General features: G+C 56.7%; 1 protein-coding gene across 1 annotated transcript in view; it reads right to left on the bottom strand.

Moving 5' to 3' along the window:
* LOC117644755 overlaps window positions 1–18,408 on the bottom strand; it is a 103,768-nt gene that overhangs the window by 29,773 nt on the left and 55,587 nt on the right. Inside the window, exon 2 of the mRNA XM_034384370.1 lies at window positions 10,880–11,146. Coding sequence (XP_034240261.1) covers window positions 10,880–11,146 — 267 coding nt within the window. The remainder of the gene's footprint in view (window positions 1–10,879; window positions 11,147–18,408) is intronic.

The raw sequence follows: 18,408 nt of genomic DNA, 5'->3' as shown, positions 1-18,408 counted from the left end.
GGCCAGAAGACCGGTGGAGGCGGTCAAAACTCTAGACGCGTTGTGAGCCCCAGGGTCTCTAAATGGGACTCAAACCGAGCGTGTGACCCCACCAATGGATTGCTCTCCCAACGAGGAATCCATTGGTGGGGTCACACGTTCGGTTCGAGTCCCGTTTAGCGACTCTGGAGCTCAAAACGCGCCTAGAGTTTTGACCGCCTCCACCGGTCTTCTGGCCCACTGTGGAGCGGTTCTGAAGAAGAGTCTCCTCCAGAGTTGCCCGTCTGTCGGGGTTATGAACTCGCAACGTCCGCTCGCTGTACGCGAGGGAGGGTCGTCCGCTCATCGCATTGTGAATATGATTACGATAAGGCATCGAACGATTCAATTGCCGTCGCCACTTCCATCCATCAAGCCACCCATCTATCCATCCATCTATCACGGCCAACCTGCAATTACCGCCCATTACACGAGGGACTGGCTCATCAAACAGTCGCACCTCGAAACCCGGAGGAGAGCCCGCCGCCCACGCAATGCCGAGTTTTCAAACTGAAAAAAAGCTTAATCTAAAAATAAATAAGTTAAACAAAGAAGAACCTTAAACAAAAATAACAAAAACCTTTACAAAATAAAATTGGACAGAAAGAACTTCAAAGAAAATTTTCAAAAATTAAGCAAACCAACAAAATTAACAATTTTTTTTTGGATGTGTAATGCATTTGGCGGTACTCGAACCCGCGAACTGCAAGTCACAGCGCCGCGGACGCAATTTAGCGGCTGTCTAAGGTGCTCTGCTGGGCCATGCCTCGGCCATGCCGGCCATGCCACGACTATGCCACGCCGACGCCACACGACTGCTATGGCTGCGCCATGCCAGCGCTATCGGTTTGGACGCGGAGGCGCGCCAGCCGACGTCGGCTCGCTAAGTGAACGACCCGCCTCGGCCAAAAAGCATAAAATGTATTGAAATGTACCGATACACGGGCCGCGCGCGCAACGCGTCGCAAAGCGTTGCTAAGCGTCGCAAAAGCGTCGCAAAGCTGTCGACTTGCCTCCGAATAACTTCGGGAGGGATAACTCGGATCTCGTTCGGCTGCGCCTGCGCCACTGCTCGCATTATATTTAAATGACACATCACTGCGTTTAGCGTCTCGCCTTCTGGGAAGAGCGAGATAGGATTGAGGAGGTAGGCAGCCGGGCGCACGGCCGTGAGTTGCGGTCTCTCTCTCTCTCTCTCTCTCTCCTCTCTCTCTCTCTCTCTCTCTCTCTCTCTCTCTCTCTCTCTCTCCCCCTCTCCTCCCTCTCACTGTCTCACCGTGTGTTCGGATGCCACCCCCCCCCCCCCCCCCCCCCCCCTTTTCCTCCGGGTCGACCTGCAGCCCAGCCGACCTCCCCGCTCCTTTTACTACGGCTATTTGTGGGTCGTAAAGGCCCGGCGCAAGACAGGCGCAAAGCGAGCCGCTACCGTTCGAGCTACATACAGTGTGGCTACCCGTTTTACCTATCAGCACGGCCGCTGCTGCGCGCTGCTGCCTCTTCGGCTCTCCTTCCTCGTTTTCCGCGTGGATCACTTGCCGGGCCTTGTCCACATTTGTCAAACCAAAGGGCTCGGTCTTCTCAGAGCGGCCGTCGCAGGTCCTCTGATAACCAAACTTTTAAACCCTGTCGGAGCTACTAGTTGAGACCTGACGAAGAACATGGTTTGTTTTGATGCATCCTATTTTAACGTGGGTTCTCCACTGCAAAAATTCTGAACTGTTCCCTATCTGGTGCACTGTACCCTATAATCCATCACACTCGGCCCTCTGTTTCCATTCCACGCGTGGCTCCACCTTACCGGAATGCTTCCCGCCTCCAACTCGCCTCGCTCTGTCTCTCTCGCACCCGTACGGAGCGCCCCGTGAGTGCGAGAGAGACAGAGCGACGACCGGCGCGACCCCCGAAACGGAGCGGCGAATTTAGTGCTCCGCCGGTTCGGGAAAGCAAAGCGGTACCCGCTATTGTTAGTTCCAGCCGGTGCGCCAGGAAGAATCACACATGGGAGGCGCCGGCCCCGCCCCGCCCCGCCCCGCCCCGCCCCGCCCCACCCCGCCAGATTCTCATGGCAGATTGCTTGTCTCGGCGAGAGGCGCACCACGGCTCTAACTACCTCTCGGGTGGACAACGCTCATGCACACCGGACTTTCCCAATCCGGAAGTGCGATACTAATTTACCGTGTCGTTGTTGCTCTTAACGAGCCATTCTCACTAAAGTAGTTTGTCATTGCGCCAGCAGCCCGATGCCGAGAGTCACCTCCGTCGCTCGGATGTCTCTCTCGCACCTGCGCGGCGCGACCCGTGAGTGCGAGAGAGATAGCGCGACGAGAACGACTCTCGGCTCGGAGTGAGCCTGCTGGTAAGCGGCGCAAAACGCTTGGTTATTAACGTGCTTCCGTTTTTTCCCGCAGGTGAGGCTTCGGGTGGCTGCGGAGCGTGCCACTGTAAGTCCTCCTTGGCGGGGGAGGGGCGGTGCGGTTCCCTGGCGGTCCTTGAGGGACATGTGAGTTTGCGCTTGTTCTCAGCGCCGCGTTATTAGAAGCTTGAATCCGGGTGGTGCTTTCCTCGCTCTGTCTCTCTCGCACCCTTACGGGCCGCCCCGTGAGTGCGAGAGAGAGGGAACGAAGGCGCCCTTCGGAATCCGCCCGCAGGACCCAAAGCCAAAGCCTCGGCCTCATTTGCTCACACGTCGCGGGGCGGAATGAATGGGCACTGCGCAAAGTTTTTCTTTCATTTTTTTGGGGGGCTGGGTTTAAAGTCGTCTTTGCCGGGCGAATTTTGTTGAGGCGGTCGTATGAAGCGTCTTCATAACCGCCCCCGTCTTCCCTCGCAAACCGACGATCAAAACTGTCCATCCCGTGACCACGGCTTCCATATATTCGTCCGCGTTGTTGTTTCTGTTTACGTCGCGTCACTAAACGCTGCTTGCAAAAGGATTGCCGAATCCTTTGGCTGCATCCGACCCATTTAATGAGTGGTTCACACGCCTCCCCGATCGGGCCACATTTCAAAGCGCGGGCCGGGGCCGAGGCCGCCGGGGCGCCGTGGGAGGTTCCTTCCCTCTCTCCGCGTGCGTTGCGGCGCGCGATGCGTGCGAGAGAGACAGCTTTTCAATTCCTCGGCCGGTAATTTGTTCCTGAAATTTGGCTCGCCGCTGTGCCGCCGTCCGTGTCCCTTCTCGCGAGTTTATTCCAGACGTTTATGCCCTGCCTCTGTCTCTCTCGCACCCCTACGGGCCGGCCCGCGAGTGCGAGAGAGACAGAGCGAGGCGGCTGCATGACGAGCGTCCCGGGGGTCCCTGGCCCTGCTGGACTCCAGGCTGGCAGGCCCACTGGAAGGCCCCTGGAGTGGGTCGCGGTGTGACCCCGGGAAGGGGCCGCCGGCTTTGAAGCACCCGACTTTGTGTGTTTTGGGCCGGCTTCTCTGTCTCTCTCGCATCTGCACGGAACGCCCCATGAGTGCGAGAGAGACAGAGCGATGGAGACGACTCTCATGCTGATGTCCGGCATTGCACAGTGAGGCAGAGACCGGTGGAGGCCAAGGGGAAACTACTTCGAAAAAATGTGTACACCTAATGCAAATTCAAAAAATATTCAACAAAATTCAAAAAATTCAGTGAAATTCATAAAATTAAAAAATTCACCAAAATTCTTTGAAATTCATCAAAATTTTTAAAAATTCACTGAAATTCATAAAATTCATTGCATTTGCTCCCACGACGGGCAATTGGTCTTTGGACCTTCCTTTAGCATGCCTTTGTTACGGAGTGCAATTATCAGTCTTAGTTTGGGAGCAGTATTGTCTCAAAGTTGGCCGAAACGGTCAGAAACGTCTATGAAAAATCGTGTTTTGGGCTGATTTTAAGCAGCCACACCGTCTGATCCGAGGCGGGCATTTTGCTTTCTCAACGGGCAGTTGGTCTTTGGACCTTCCTTTAGCATGCCTTTGTTACGGAGTGCAATTATCAGTCTTAGTTTGGGAGCAGTATTGTCTCAAAGTTGGCCGAAACGCTCAGAAATGTCTATGAAAAATCGTGTTTTGGGCCGATTTTAAGCAGCCACTGCGTCTGATCCAAGGCGGGCATTTTGCTCCCTCAACGGGCAGTTGGTCTTTAGACCTTCCTTTAGCATGCCTCTGTTACGGAGTGCGATTATCAGTCTTAGTTTGGGAGCAGTATTGTCTCAAAGTTGGCCGAAACGGTCAGCAGTGTCTTTGAAAAATCGTGTTTTGGGCCGATTTTAAGCAGCCACTGCGTCTGATCCGAGGCGGGCATTTTGCTCCCTCAACGGGCAGTTGGTCTTTGGACCTTCCTTTAGCATGCCTTTGTTACGGAGTGCAATTATCAGTCTTAGTTTGGGAGCAGTATTGTCTCAAAGTTGGCCGAAACGCTCAGAAATGTCTATGAAAAATCGTGTTTTGGGCCGATTTTAAGCAGCCACTGCGTTTGATCCGAGGCGGGCATTTTGCTCCCTCAACGGGCAGTTGGTCTTTGGACCTTCCTTTAGCATGCCTTTGTTACGGAGTGCGATTATCGGCCTTAGTTTGGGAGCAGTATTGTCTCAAAGTTGACCAAAATAGTCACAACGATTTTTCAAAGACACTTGCGACCGTTTTGATCGACTTTGAGACAATACTGCTCCCAAACCAAGACTGACAATCGCACTCCGTAACAAAGGCATGCTAAAGGAAGGTCCAAAGACCAATTGCCCGTCGAGGGAGCAAAATGCCCGCCTCGGATCAGACGCAGTGGCTGCTTAAAATCGGCCCAAAACACGATTTTTCATAGACATTTCTGAGCGTTTTGGCCAACTTTGAGACAATACTGCTCCCAAACTAAGACTGATAATTGCACTCCGTAACAAAGGCATGCTAAAGGAAGGTCCAAAGACCAATTGCCCGTCGAGGGAGCAAAATGCCCGCCTCGGATCAGACGCAGTGGCTGCTTAAAATCGGCCCAAAACACGATTTTTCATAGACATTTCTGAGCGTTTTGGCCAACTTTGAGACAATACTGCTTCCAAACTAAGACTGATAATTGCACTCCGTAACAAAGGCATGCTAAAGGAAGGTCCAAAGACCAATTGCCCGTCGAGGGAGCAAAATGCCCGCCTTTTCAGACGCAGTGGCTGCTTAAAATCGGCCTAAAACACGATTTTTCATAGACATTTCTGAGCGTTTTGGCCAACTTTGAGACAATACTGCTTCCAAACTAAGACTGATAATTGCACTCCGTAACAAAGGCATGCTAAAGGAAGGTCCAAAGACCAATTGCCCGTCGAGGGAGCAAAATGCCCGCCTTTTCAGACGCAGTGGCTGCTTAAAATCGGCCTAAAACACGATTTTTCATAGACATTTCTGAGCGTTTTGGCCAACTTTGAGACAATACTGCTTCCAAACTAAGACTGATAATTGCACTCCGTAACAAAGGCATGCTAAAGGAAGGTCCAAAGACCAATTGCCCGTCGAGGGAGCAAAATGCCCGCCTTTTCAGACGCAGTGGCTGCTTAAAATCGGCCTAAAACACGACCCCAGCATCGCCGCGACCCCTTAAAAAAATTTCGCGACCCCGCTTGGGGTCGCGACCCTAAGGTTGAGAACCACTGTCCTAGATGGCCTGGGCGATCAAAGGCCCAAAAATTCATTGAAATTCATCAAAATTCCATTAGAAAACAGAGAAATTCATAGAAATTCATTTTAATTCATGAAATTCAAAAACTGCAGCCAAGTTCAAAAAATTCATCAAAATTCAAAAAGAAATCTTGAAAATTCACAAAAATTCATTGAAATTTGTCAAAATTCATAAAAATTCAACAAAAATGCAAAAATTTTAAAAAATTCATGAAATTCACGGCCATGTACACCAAAATTCAAAGTAGTTTCCCCTTGGTGGAGGCGGCCAAAACTCTAGGCGCGTTTTGAGCTTCAGGAGTCGCTAGCTGTCGCATTGGCTGAAAACGGCGACCGTTTGATGGACTGACACGCTGAGGCCCGTGGGCTGGCAGCTCGGTCTGGCCGGCCCGAGCCGCCCAGCCGGCGCTGGCAGCCTCCTGGCACGCCGCCAGCCACGCCGCCAGCCACGCCGGCCCCTTCCTCCCTTTACTGCCGCGTAAGTGGCCTTATATCTTTTATGCTTTACATAAACATCTCCCGCGGACGCCTTTTCCAATTTCGCGCCGAGTCCTGCAAACCCATTTTTGGAGGCGCCAGGCCTAAATTTCTGCTGCCAACAGTTTCGTTGTTGAAATTCCAGAATGGCTGCTTCTCTTTTCCTTTTTTGATCGTGTGTGTCCTGCACGTCTCCGGGCCGTCTCCCGTCGCCTAATGCCTGCCACACAAACTGCCTCCGATTTTACACCATTTGTAAAAGTCCCCGTTTTAATTTGGGGCTGCTTGGCGTTGTCCAGGCGCGGCGCGGCGTGGCGTGGCGGCGGCCCGGACGACACAGGGCGCAATTAGTCATTTGGGCAGCTCATTTTATGGGATGGTGCGCTTCGGCCCGACTACAAGCTCGCGGCTATCATGCCGTCGTTTCGGGTCCTTGTCTCTGCCGCCGCGGAACGGAGGCGACCGAACTCGGAGATTCTAGACCGCGATTCCGCGCAAGGCGTCATGCGAGTGCGTGGACACGGCGCACGGTTTGGCCGGCAGAACACGACACCGAAAAATAGGCTCGCCGCGGAGGACTCTTTCGAGACTACAACAACAAAACTAGCAGCTCGGCCGGCTGCTTTACCAATTGTACCTTGGCATTGCCCGAGGGAGTATATCTTAAATTTTAGAAATTTGAGTGAAACCAACTGGTTGACCAAAAGGTTGACCAACAGTTTGACCGACAGTTTGACCAACACTTTTGAATAGCAGTTTGGCCAGCAGTTTAGTTTGACCAACACTTTGAACAGCAGTTTGGCCAGCAGTTAAGTTTGACCAGCACTTTAGATTGACCAGCAGTTTAGTTTGATCAGCACTCCTCTTTGAACCACAGTCCTGGCCAGCAGTTTGGCAAGCAGCTCGACCAACAGCTCGAGCAGTCCGTGTCAAACGGCGAGTCCTTTATCGGTCGCCCTAATGAAACAAAGTCGGCCATTACTCCACGTCTGGACTGAAGGCTCCGGGACGCCCTTCCTTCGGCCAGTGGGTGCGGAAATTCTCATCCCGCGGCGTGGCAGCGCGTCGCAGCGCAGCGCTGACAAGGCATTCCCTAATTAGGAGGCGTCGGGAGGCATCGCCGTCCTGCTGCCACCTCGCACGGGTTGACCCGTCCGACACACACACACACACACACACACACACACACACACACACAACACACACACACACACACACACAAACACACACACACACAAACACACACACACACACACAAACACATGCACACACACACAAACACACACGAAAAAGGTAATGCCATTCATCTCAGATGTAATGCAGAAGCGAGACTTTGTGAAAGTAATCACGTACTTTACTCACGGGGGGAACTGTTGTGCGCTAAACTTTTTCTATGCGAATAACTATACTCCATTTTAATGGGTCTCGATTTAAAGATGTAAGCTTTTCGGTTTGAGATAAGCTCTCTCTCTCTCTCTCTCTCTCTCTCTCTCTCTCTCTCTCTCTCTCTCTGTGTGTGTGTGTGTGTGTGTGTTTGTGTGTGTGCGCGCGCACACGTACGTACGCGATGGGTAGCAGCGCTGCAATAATTACATGCACACTAATAAAATTTTATCTGGGCGCGCATAATGATGGCACGGCGAGAAGAAGAGAGGCAATCAGCGGCGGGGGTAATTTTGACGGGCCGCACTCCGTCATTTTGGGGCTTAGAGAGAGAGAGAGAGAGGGTGGGGGGCAGGAGGTGTCTATTTTCCAGGAGCCCCCTGGAAATCCCAGGAGCTGATTTCGCCGTGTGCTTTGCTTTTCCCCTCCCTCAGGCCGATTCTGGATCCGCCCTTGCAATGAATCCTGCGACCTCAACCTCAGCCTTTGCCGTGAGCTCCAGCCCCAGCGGCAGGGCAGAAAGTCCGTGGCCCGGACGTTCGCTGACGGACGGCGCGGGGTTGTCCCTCCACGGCCGGCTCGGCCAGCACGGCGGCCAGCACGGCGGCCAGCACGGCCTGCCCGGGGAGGTGATCGCCAAATTTACGACCGTCCAGAGCCAAACGCTAAAAGCCCGGCGCGGACGTCACGGCCAATCATGTCGCTGTTTGTGCGTCTGACTCTGTCCGTCTGCCCGCCTGCCTGCCTGCCTGCCTGCCTGCCTGCCCGCCTGCCTGCGGCCCATCCGTCGGTTCGACACTGCAGTCCAGTCCTTCTTGACAATCAAACATTTGGCGGGCGGCCAAACGGGCGGCGGGGCGATGGCGGGGCGATGGCGGGGCGATGGCGGGCTGCGAGCAGCGCGCCGGTGGCGTTTATTGACATTATGTATGGCAAGTGGATCCGCGACGGTCCGGGGCAATGGCCGTCCTCACCAGCTACAGGAGCGCCACCTTTGCGATGCCACTGACTAGGCGCCTTGGCGCCGCCGGGTAGGCAACCCTTCGCCCTCCGGGTTGTCGCAGTTCCCGCCAAAAGTTCCCCTTCTCTGCGGGTCAGGAGAACGACTCTGTGTGGCACTGGTGCATCGTGGGAACTTTCGACTATTTTGAAAAGTGGGTCGACATGCCGCGTCGTCCAGAAATAACGTAACGTGGTGTGTCTCTCATTTTTATTTTCGCATATTTTGTTTTTGGTCGACCGCGCGCGCGTTTAGCGGTTGGCGCGTTTGTAATTTTTCCCGGCCGTGCCTCCGCCGTGACAACCTGCGGTATTTATGAAGGCCCGCGGAGGTGTCGACGGAGCCATCACGCGCCGTCTTATTTACATCGCGGCGCTCTGTCTCTCTCGCACTCGCGGGGCGTCCCGCAGGCGTCCCGCCGGCGCCGCGGGGGAGCGAGAGAGACGGAGCGACGGCAGCTGCCCGGGGATGTCGCCGTTAGAGCGCGCCCACGCTAACACGTGTCGGACACTATGGCGGACACGCCGGCCGTCACTTCGGCGTGGTTTTCACGGTGTGGATACAGATGATTATCTAGTGGAGTGGTCTATGGAGGAATCGGGGGCTTTCAAGGCGTATCCAGATTAGAGTGCACCCAATGGCGTCCGAATGGCTGCCAGGCCGTTGCTGTAGGTTCCGCCCACGCTTGCGTGGGGCGCAAAACAAAAGCTTTCAGAACAAAATCGGGGGAGGGAAACGGATCGGATCATAACTTTCATATTTTTATTATTTCTTGGCTCGCGTTTGAATTTCACACCTGGATGGCGTGCTTCTGACGGGCCGGCCCCGCCACGCCCCGCCACGCCTCGCCACGCCCCGCCACGCCCCGCCACGCCCCGCCACGCCCCGCCACGCCCCGCCACGCCCCGCCACGCCCCGCCACGCCCCGCCACGCCCCGCCACGCCCCGCCACGCCCCGCCACGCCCCGCCACGCCCCGCCACCCAGGGCCAAAGTGGGAGGGCTGCTCCCACATTAATCACAAATCGGTGGAGATGGGATCAGACGCGTCTACGACTGGAATTAAAGAGTGGACCGAACAGCGAAGGCTCGCGTCCGTTCGGAAACGGTGGACAAAATGGCGACCTGTCGCTCGGACCACACGCCCGGTTCCCTTCACTGAGAAAACCTTACAAACTATTGTAGGCCTTACAAAGAAAAGCAGAGGGCAGTCGACGTTGTTCAACCTCTGGGTGTGATCACGTGATCACCGCCGCCGCAGCCAAATACTTATAATTTTTTTTTTTAATTTTTAAATTTTTAAAATGTTTTGAGGTTGGCTGCAGTGGTCTATGAAGCGCCCGGCACATATCACGGCTTACAGCGCGGCGCGGCGCACAGCGCAGCACAGCGCACAGGGCTCTGCATGCGTGTGATTGTCGCCTGGCCGCTGGCCAGCGGTTCCTGCCGTCGCTCTGTCTCTGTCGCACTCGCGGGGCTCCCCGTGAGGGTGCGAGAGAGACAGAGCGCTCGGCAGGGCGCCCCCACGGCGGCCCCGGGCCACACAGCCACGCGGCCCGCCCCCGGGGCCTCGCCTTTGACGAACGCCTTCCCGGTCAAATTTATAGGCCCTGGACCCTTTGGGCCCCTTTGCAGTGCTATGCGTATGAGTTCCACCTTTTATTTCCAGGATGAGTCCGACTGATTCAGAGCCCCCCCTCTCTCTCGCACTCGCGGGGCGCCCCGCGTGGGTGCGAGAGAGACGCATTGGCGGGGGCGTGCTGCATGCAGCCTGCAGGCTGGTCTCGATGTGGGAGGCGCGGTCCGTCACCGGCAGCCGAGCCATTCGGAAAATCGGTTAGTCGCTCTGTCTCTCTCGCACCCGTATGGAGGGCCCCGTGAGTGCGACAGAGGCGACTCTCCATGCCCAGCAGCCGCCGTGCCTACCTCCCAGGGGCAGGTCAAGCAACCAGCAGACTGATTCCGAGAGTCGTTTTCGTCGCTCTGTCTCTCTCGCACTCATGGCACGTCCCGTATCGGCGCGAGAGAGACAGAGCGACGACTCTCGGAATGAGTCTGCAGGGCTGGGTGGCCGCGGCCCTGGGCAAGGCCCTGGCCCTTCAGTTCCTTATCGCCGGCAGCACTTAGCCGCCGGGGCAGCTGACGCGCCGCCATGCCGCCAGCGCAGCCATCGCAGTGTAGGTCCGCGTCACCAATCACCGAAACAGACTCCATCACCATTAATCACGCAGGCATTCCACACGGTGGCACCGCTGGCACCGCCAGGCACCGCCTCGCTGTGCCTCCCAGCAGCAGGGAACCGCGCCCCTGCAGTCCTGTCTCAAAGGAGCAACTCACTCGGCGTGGGTGCGTCTTGCGGCGACCCTGGATTCCGTACCTCGAATCCCAGACGCTGGATTTGGGACCCTGGATTTTGGACCCTTGGATTTCGATCCCTTGGATTTTGTTCCTTGGATTTTGGACCCTTGGATTTTGGACCCTTGGATTTTGGACCCTTGGGTTTTGGACCCTTGAGTTTTGGACCCTTGGGTTTTGGACCCTTGGATTTTGGACCCTTGAATTTTGGACCCTTGGATTTTGGACCCTTGGATTTTGAACCCTTGGATTTTGAACCCTTGGATTTTGGGCCCTTAGTTTTTGGACCCTGGACTTAAGACCCTTAGACCCTAGGCCCTGCATTTAAGGCCCTATAGATCTGAGACCCTGGATTTTGCACACTGGGTCCTGGGTCGTGACCGGACGGATGGGTATGGGTTGATGCTCTTATTATATCCAACCTGTGTTGATGCTCGGTTCCATCACTATAACCGAACCCAACCCGAGTTGATGCTCTTTGCTCCATACCCTGACCAGAAAACGAAGAGTAAAGATCATCAACCCCGGTTCGGAAACCGAGCATCTGCCCGGCTTGATGACCGTTAACCCCACCCGGGTTGCTTTCGCGCAGGGCTGTGCGCTCCTCTTGACGAGGTATGTACGATTCGTAAATATAAAATCATTAATTAATGGAGCGAACCCCATTACGGCTGACGTGATGGAAGGCGGGACGGCAGCCAATGGCGGGGCAGGGCGGCCATGCCTCGGCCATGCCGACTCGACGCGGACGACTGATTGACTTTAAGCTGCAGCCAATGCGGCTCCTTTTGTGTGTGTGTGTGTGTGTGTGTGTGTGTGTGTGTGCTGCGCACGCACTGGGCGATGCTCGATGGCCGGCCGTCCACCTGTCAGTCGCTTGTCAGACCCGCCGCGTCTGCTGCGGCGCGCCCTCTGCCCGGCAGTCGTCAGAAACACACAACGGTCGCTTGTTTTCTTTTCTTTTTTCCGTGTTTCTGGGAGTGGGGGAGGGGGATGACGACGTCTGGGCGAAATGTTCAAGTTGTTTTCACCACATTATAGAGCAGAAATCGCCTCGGGGCGGCCTTTCGTCTGCTGGCCCGTCCGTGCGTGTGCGTGTGTGAGTGTGTGTGTGTGTGCAAGAATGCTTCATTACCAGTGCCATTACTCCGTCATGACATTAAATGTCGCCATTATTAAAGTAAGCCCCCTCCTCCTCCTTCTCCCTTTTTCCTTGGCCGCGTCGCCACACGCCGTCCGTGATGTGTTTCTGCCATTGGCCCCATGAGTCACCCGCCACGTCACTCTTTGGAAACTACAATTATTATGATTTATACCACAGTAGCGCCGCGCGAGTGTGTGTGTGTGTGTGTGTGTGTGTGTGTCTGAGTGTGTGTGTGTGTGAGTGTGTGAGTGTGTGAGTGTGAGTGTGTGAGAGTGTGAGTGTGTGTGAGTGTGAGTGTGAGTGCAGGGGGCATCACGTACTGCTACATGCGTGCTCTCCATTAGCTGGGCCCGGGGATCAGTTTCAGGCCACATAAAACTGAAATAACGAATTGAACTGGCTGGCAGGTTGGCAAGGCCTTCCCTCCTATATCCGTCCGTCCGTCCCGCCGCCCGGTCCCGCGGCACAGCGAGGCAGCTTGATGGGAGACGTCTCGCGGTGTGTGAGCGGCAAAGCGGCAAACCAGTATGCGATGTGATTTAAAGAGTTTGCGTCACGGATGCGCGGGGGTCTATAAATTTTTCCGCTCCTCTTCGAGAGATCGAACCTCCGGACAGCACGCCGCCGGGTATGCGATGCGGTGTCAGCGGGCAATCCCATCGTCCTCCCCCGCGTCGATGACTGACTGCCCTGGAGTGATCCGTATGCAGTGGGGCTTGTGGCTTGTGGCTCGCGGCCGAAGGGAAGAACAAGTAAATGGTACTCCAACCGAACGTGTGACCCCACCAATGGACTCCTCGTTCGGAGGGCAATCCATTGGTGGGGTCACACGTTCGGTCCCATTTATCGACTCTGGAGGTCAGAGTTTTGGCCGCCTCCACCGGTCTTCTGGCCCACTGTGCGTGAGGCGTCCCCGATCGTCCCCGCTGACGCCACGCCTCCGGGACGCCCCGGCTCGGCGACGGCGGGGCGGCACGGCGGGACGCGCAGTGACATACCAACCTAACGAATAGCCGCTCGTTGCAATAACAGTAATAATAATGATGCGAGTCGGTCCCGGCCGGGCGGTAGGCGTGCCCTGCAGACTGATTCCGAGACCATCGCTCTGTCTCTCTCGCACTCATGCGGCGTCCCGTGCAGTGCGAGAGAGACGGAGCGACTCTCAGTTTGCCCGGCCTGACGAGCAACACCCGCTGAGACGTTGGAAGCGTCACCGCACTGTAAGCGAGCAAAAGGCCACCGCCACCCTACGGCCAAACGGCGGCGCGGCCGCGCGTTTCAAAACTGCCGCCAAGAGGGGCGCCCGGCCCGCTGATTGGTGGAGCTGGTCGGCCACCTCGCTGAGCGACGCGGCACGGCACGGCGTGGCCCTTTGCGGAATGCCTCACTGTGCCGCCGGGCTGACAGCTGCCGCCCCCGCCGCCCCCACACGCCCCCGCCGCCCCCCGAACAGGTTGGTTGGCCCCGCTACGCCCTGCTATTTTGCGGGCGCCATAATTCATGCCTGATAGACATTCCATCTGGCGCTAGCGCCTCGCATGATCCCCGGCGTGGCATGCGTGCGTGGCGTGGCACGCCGTGGCGGTGTCAGGCCTGTCGGACAGCAGACACGCCGCGCGGCGCCGCCAGGCCGCCACCAGGTGCGACACAGTGGGCCAGAAGGCCGGCGGAGGCGGCCAAAACTCTAGACGCGTTTTGAGCTCCAGAGTCGCTAAATGGGACTCGAACAAAACGTGTGACCCCACCAATAGATTGCTCTCCGAACGAGGAATCCATTGGTGGGGTCACACGTCCGGTTCCAGTCCTGTTGAGCGACTCTGGAGCTCAAAACGCGTCTGGAGTCTCGGCCGCCAGCGCCGGTCTTCTGGCCCACTGTGCGGCGATACTCCTCGGCAGACGAGCGTTTCCGGCGCCAAAGTTGACGCGTTCGAATTTAACCCGGTCAAATGGCGCGCGTTGGCGGCGCGGCGAGGCGGCCTGTTGACGCGCTGGGGGAGGGGGGCGGTGTGGCGAGGTCAGGGACGCGTCGCGGCGTGGCGCGGCGTGGCGAGCCGAGACGGCTCGAGCTAGTTCCCGGACCGGCCGCTAGGTCGCGCTCGCTGCCCCGCCCCGCTCCATTCATCCCCAGTGCGTTACGGAACGGCGCGTTGCCCGCGGCACAACAGTCGAATGGGGCCGCGCCACTCACGCCGCGGCCGGACGGTGACGGAAATTCGGAAAGACGTTTTCGAGGGACGATTGAAATGGTGAGACCTAGTTCCAGTGCTGGGGAAAGTAACGAATGGACACTGGACTGGACTGAACCCTGTCACTGCCACCCACATTCTTTACGATGGCCGAAAACGCCCTTTGGTTCAAGAATCGTCAAAAAATGCCCTTTTGGTGCCGCATTTCCTCCCCTTCTATTTCGGCAATTCGCAGGCGTGAAGACTAACAGCGAGGGGCGAACCGGGACCGGGGCCGGGGGGTGGAGACGGGGAGAGACACGGCGGGGAGGGGCCGACTGAGAAAAGACAGGCATCTGCCAGTGGAAAAGCCAAACTGCCTTCTTGTCACCAATAACTCAAGTATTGACAGATTTATGTGCTGTTTTACTTGTGGGAGCGAGAGAGACGGTCGTGGGGAGACGGACGGGACTTAGCCGTAGATAAAGGAATAGCACTTGGAGGGGAGGGAGAGGGAAGGGTGTCGGAGAGACACCCTCCGAGGGCGTGTGCCGTCGACTCTGCCCAGGTTCATGGCCCATCATTACAGTGTGCCAATAATGAGATTGCTGGACGGACTCTGGTGGACAGACACCGGGTAGACAGACGGACTTTGGCCATTGGGATAGTGGGTTCGCGACAATGAGAGCACTTGGCATTGTCCTTGTTGCACCTTTGACTGCGCCATTGGCTCCACTCTCACTGCGGTCATCGAACTGCAGACACGAAAGGTGTCTCTCGTCGGTCCTGCAGGAAATGACCCCGTTTTGTGTGTCTCGCTCCAGTTTCTACAGTCTGTGCGTTTCGTTTTGTTTTTGCGCGAGTTTGAGGAGGCGGTATGAGCTTTGCAAAAATGTGTACTTTGCACTTGGATATTCCCCTCCCCCTTTCGGTTGTGTGTGTGTGTGTGTGTGTGTGTGTGTGTGTGTGTGTGTGTGAACGCCGCCGAGTCTAGCGGACGACGCGCCGACGACGTGACGGATGGCCGTCATTTTTGCCTGTCGTCTGCACGTGTTGCTGACATTTGGAAATCATGTTCGTTTGACGCTCATTACAACCGGAAGCCGCCTTGCCTTCGCGCCCCTCTCTCTCTCTCTCTCTCTCCTCCGTGTCTCGCCGGTAAAAAACAAACTGGCCATTTATTTGCGGTGCGGGGGCACGGCCGGCACGGCACAGTGTGAGGCGCCCCTTGCAACGCTTGCAGCTGTCCGTCTCTGTCGGTACCTCTTGCGCCGCTCGACGCTCAATGGGCCGAGAAGTCCCGCCGGGGACCGCCGCGGCGACACCCAGCCAGCCAGACCAGCCCCAAGGCACACAAAAATGGCTAGGCTTCCCAAACCTTCTTGAACTTTGATATGGTGAGATGAAATTGATTTAATTTACCCACGATTTGCATCAACCCACGGCATGCATTTGACAAGGTCCTTTGTGTCAAATTCTCGTCACGTGTTCATTAAAAACGATATCAGTGGGCACGCCGCGTCATCTATGTAACTTTGACCGTTGGCGATGATGCCATCTAGGGAAGCACTTTAGACAACATGTGCTCAGAATACTTGCTGAGGGAACCAAGAAGCCGCTCAGCTGCTTCCACAGCAACCCAAAAGTGTGTTCGAAAACTTTACTCAAACACAAGACACAAACTCGAGCATTTTCGGTTCCTTTCATCTCTGCTGTCCACGTGATCGGCAAGGCGAAGATTCGGATGCATACGTGAAAGGTGGGCCAGCCGAACGAACTGTTACAAATGAGACTTCGCGCTTCTACCTGGCTGTGCCGATATTTATTTAGAGCGCGTTTCCAACAATGCCGCCAATTTTCCGTGGCCAGCAGCACCCTGGCCGGCCTGCCACTCGTCACTTTGTCACCACGTCACTCGTTGGCGTGGCCACAGAACAAGCGTATCTGTCACGGAAACTCATGCAAGTTACGCTCTTTTTTCCGTTGATCGAGTCATTTGTCGCGACTTACATCTGCGGCAGCGGATGTCGATGTCAGCACTGCACACTGCATCCACTGCGTTTTCGTCGAATTTCACCAGGAAAAGTATAGTATTAAGTCGCGCAATCATCGGACACGACAAAAAAAGTGACATTTCTTCCTTTTTGGCGTCGCGACTGTGCGCGGCTGTGTCGTGAAAGGGGTTGCGATGACCGTCCTTTGTTCTGGGAGCGGAAGGAGGGGGAAGGGGGGGGGGGGCTGTCGCTCAGCTTATCCCTTTCCCAGCAATCCCACTCCAATAAATAATAGCGCCCGGACTTGTTTTCCAGCAAAAATCACCGCCGAGCCTCGGCGAGGCGTGGCGTGGCCGGCGGACATTGATGGGTGAGCAGGCGGCACGGCCAATAACTCAGCGGCAGCCTCAATCAAAACGGCCGTCGCAACTAGCAAGGTTGTGGGTTCGAATCCCGACATTTTATCGGGATTTTGTGTTTCAACCAGCTTTGTGCCAACTGGCTATTCCCCGCTCGGAGTGCGCGTCATATACAGTAAAGCCAATAGGAAGTTGAACTCGCGCTGGTGACATGGGACTGGAACCGAACGAGTGACCCCATGGATTGCTCTCCGAGCGAGGAATCCATTGGTGGGGTCACGCGTTCGGTGCGAGTGCTGTTTAGTGTCTCTGGAGCTCAAAACGCGTCTCGAGTTCTGGATGCCTCCACCGGTCCTCTGGCCCACTGTGCGGCGGGTTGCCGTGGCAACCGTCGGCGGCACTGGCGGGCAAACCGGCCAGCCACCGACCGCGCGGTTGAGCTTCAGGGACTTGATCTCGGCGCGCGGCGCAAACTGCAAATTGGATCCCCGGCGGAGGATATTAAGACGGCCATCACTCGCGGACATAACCTTCAGGACCTCTAAATCGATGGCGGACGGTAGTGACGGTGGGGCCGCGACACGCAAGTAGAAGAGGAGGGACCAGTTTGGGCGGAACTGGCTGAATTTATGGACAGCGAGAGATACGCACTGCGTCGGCCTGCGCTGCGCCCCGCCGAGGTTGGCGTGGACGTTGATGTGTGACTGGAAGGGGCGGGCCGGGGCGGGCCGGCGGGGGTTGGACGGGATTGATGCACGTCTGTCTTCGTGATAGCCCGTCCACGGCCCAGCCAAGCAGTGCGCCACCGGCACCGGCTCGGCTCGGCCCGGTTCGGCCCGGCTCGGCTCGGCTCGGCTGGTCCGGTGCTCCGCTCGTCACGGCGTGCCATCACTGGCCACTCCACTCCACGGCGTCGCCGCGACGCGCGAGCACGCGTGAGCACACTGTGAAATGCCATCCATCCAGCAGGCACCGCGACCGCGCGGAATGCCCCCCGGGGGAGAAAAAGGGGGGGGGGATGCCGGTGCATCGCGCGACGCGTTTCAAACGGGGTGAAAACTGGGTCGCTCGAATTTGGCTGTCGTTTCGCGCGGCACTCCTGTCGATGTGCATCCCATGAGAGAGAGAGAGAGAGAGAGAGAGAGAGAGAGAGAGAGATGCTGCTCGCAGATGCCCGCGGGCTCCGGCCGCCCTGTCCACACATCAACGTCAGCCGATCAGGAGCCCCGCGGTGGCGCTGTACACGCCTCGAGACAGTGAGGGCGGGGTCACCGCGAGGACAACGCGAGGACGCGGAGTAGCCAAAACACGGCCCGAACTTGGCGTGGAGGACGAGGACGCCGTCAGCGCGCGCCAACGCGGCGAGTGCCTCCATTTGCCCGTGATGTATGGCACCCTGAAGGCCCGCAGGCCCGAAGGCATAGGCCTGAAGGAAGGGCCTGAAGGAAGGAACTGGGCCTGAAGGAAGGGCTTGAAGGAAGGGCCTCTGAAGGAAGGGCCTCTGAAGGAAGGGCCTGAAGGAAGGAACTGGGCCTGAAGGAAGGGCTTGAAGGAAGGGCCTCTGAAGGAAGGGCCTCTGAAGGAAGGGCCTGAAGGAAGGAACTGGGCCTGAAGGAAGGGCTTGAAGGAAGGGCCTCTGAAGGAAGGGCCTCTGAAGGAAGGGCCTCTGAAGGAAGGGCCTCTGAAGGAAGGGCCTCTGAAGGAAGGGCTGTCCTGTAGTTCGGCCCTTCGGCGCGTCAGTCCCCTTCATTCGCCCCCTTTCGCGCGCTTTCGCGGCTGTCGCGTCGTCAGGACCGACTTTTGCCAAACTTGGCGCCCGTAATTTACCCGTCTTGCTTATCGCTGCCGTGATTTGATTTTGTCGGCGAGTTTGGTCGCGTCGTCGGCGG

This window comes from Thrips palmi, unplaced genomic scaffold (assembly GCF_012932325.1).
Source record: "Thrips palmi isolate BJ-2018 unplaced genomic scaffold, TpBJ-2018v1 HiC_scaffold_18, whole genome shotgun sequence".
Classification (NCBI taxonomy): Eukaryota; Metazoa; Arthropoda; class Insecta; order Thysanoptera; family Thripidae; genus Thrips; species Thrips palmi.
The sequence above is the reverse complement of the archived record's forward strand: the minus strand, read 5'-3'. Positions and strand labels throughout refer to the sequence as shown.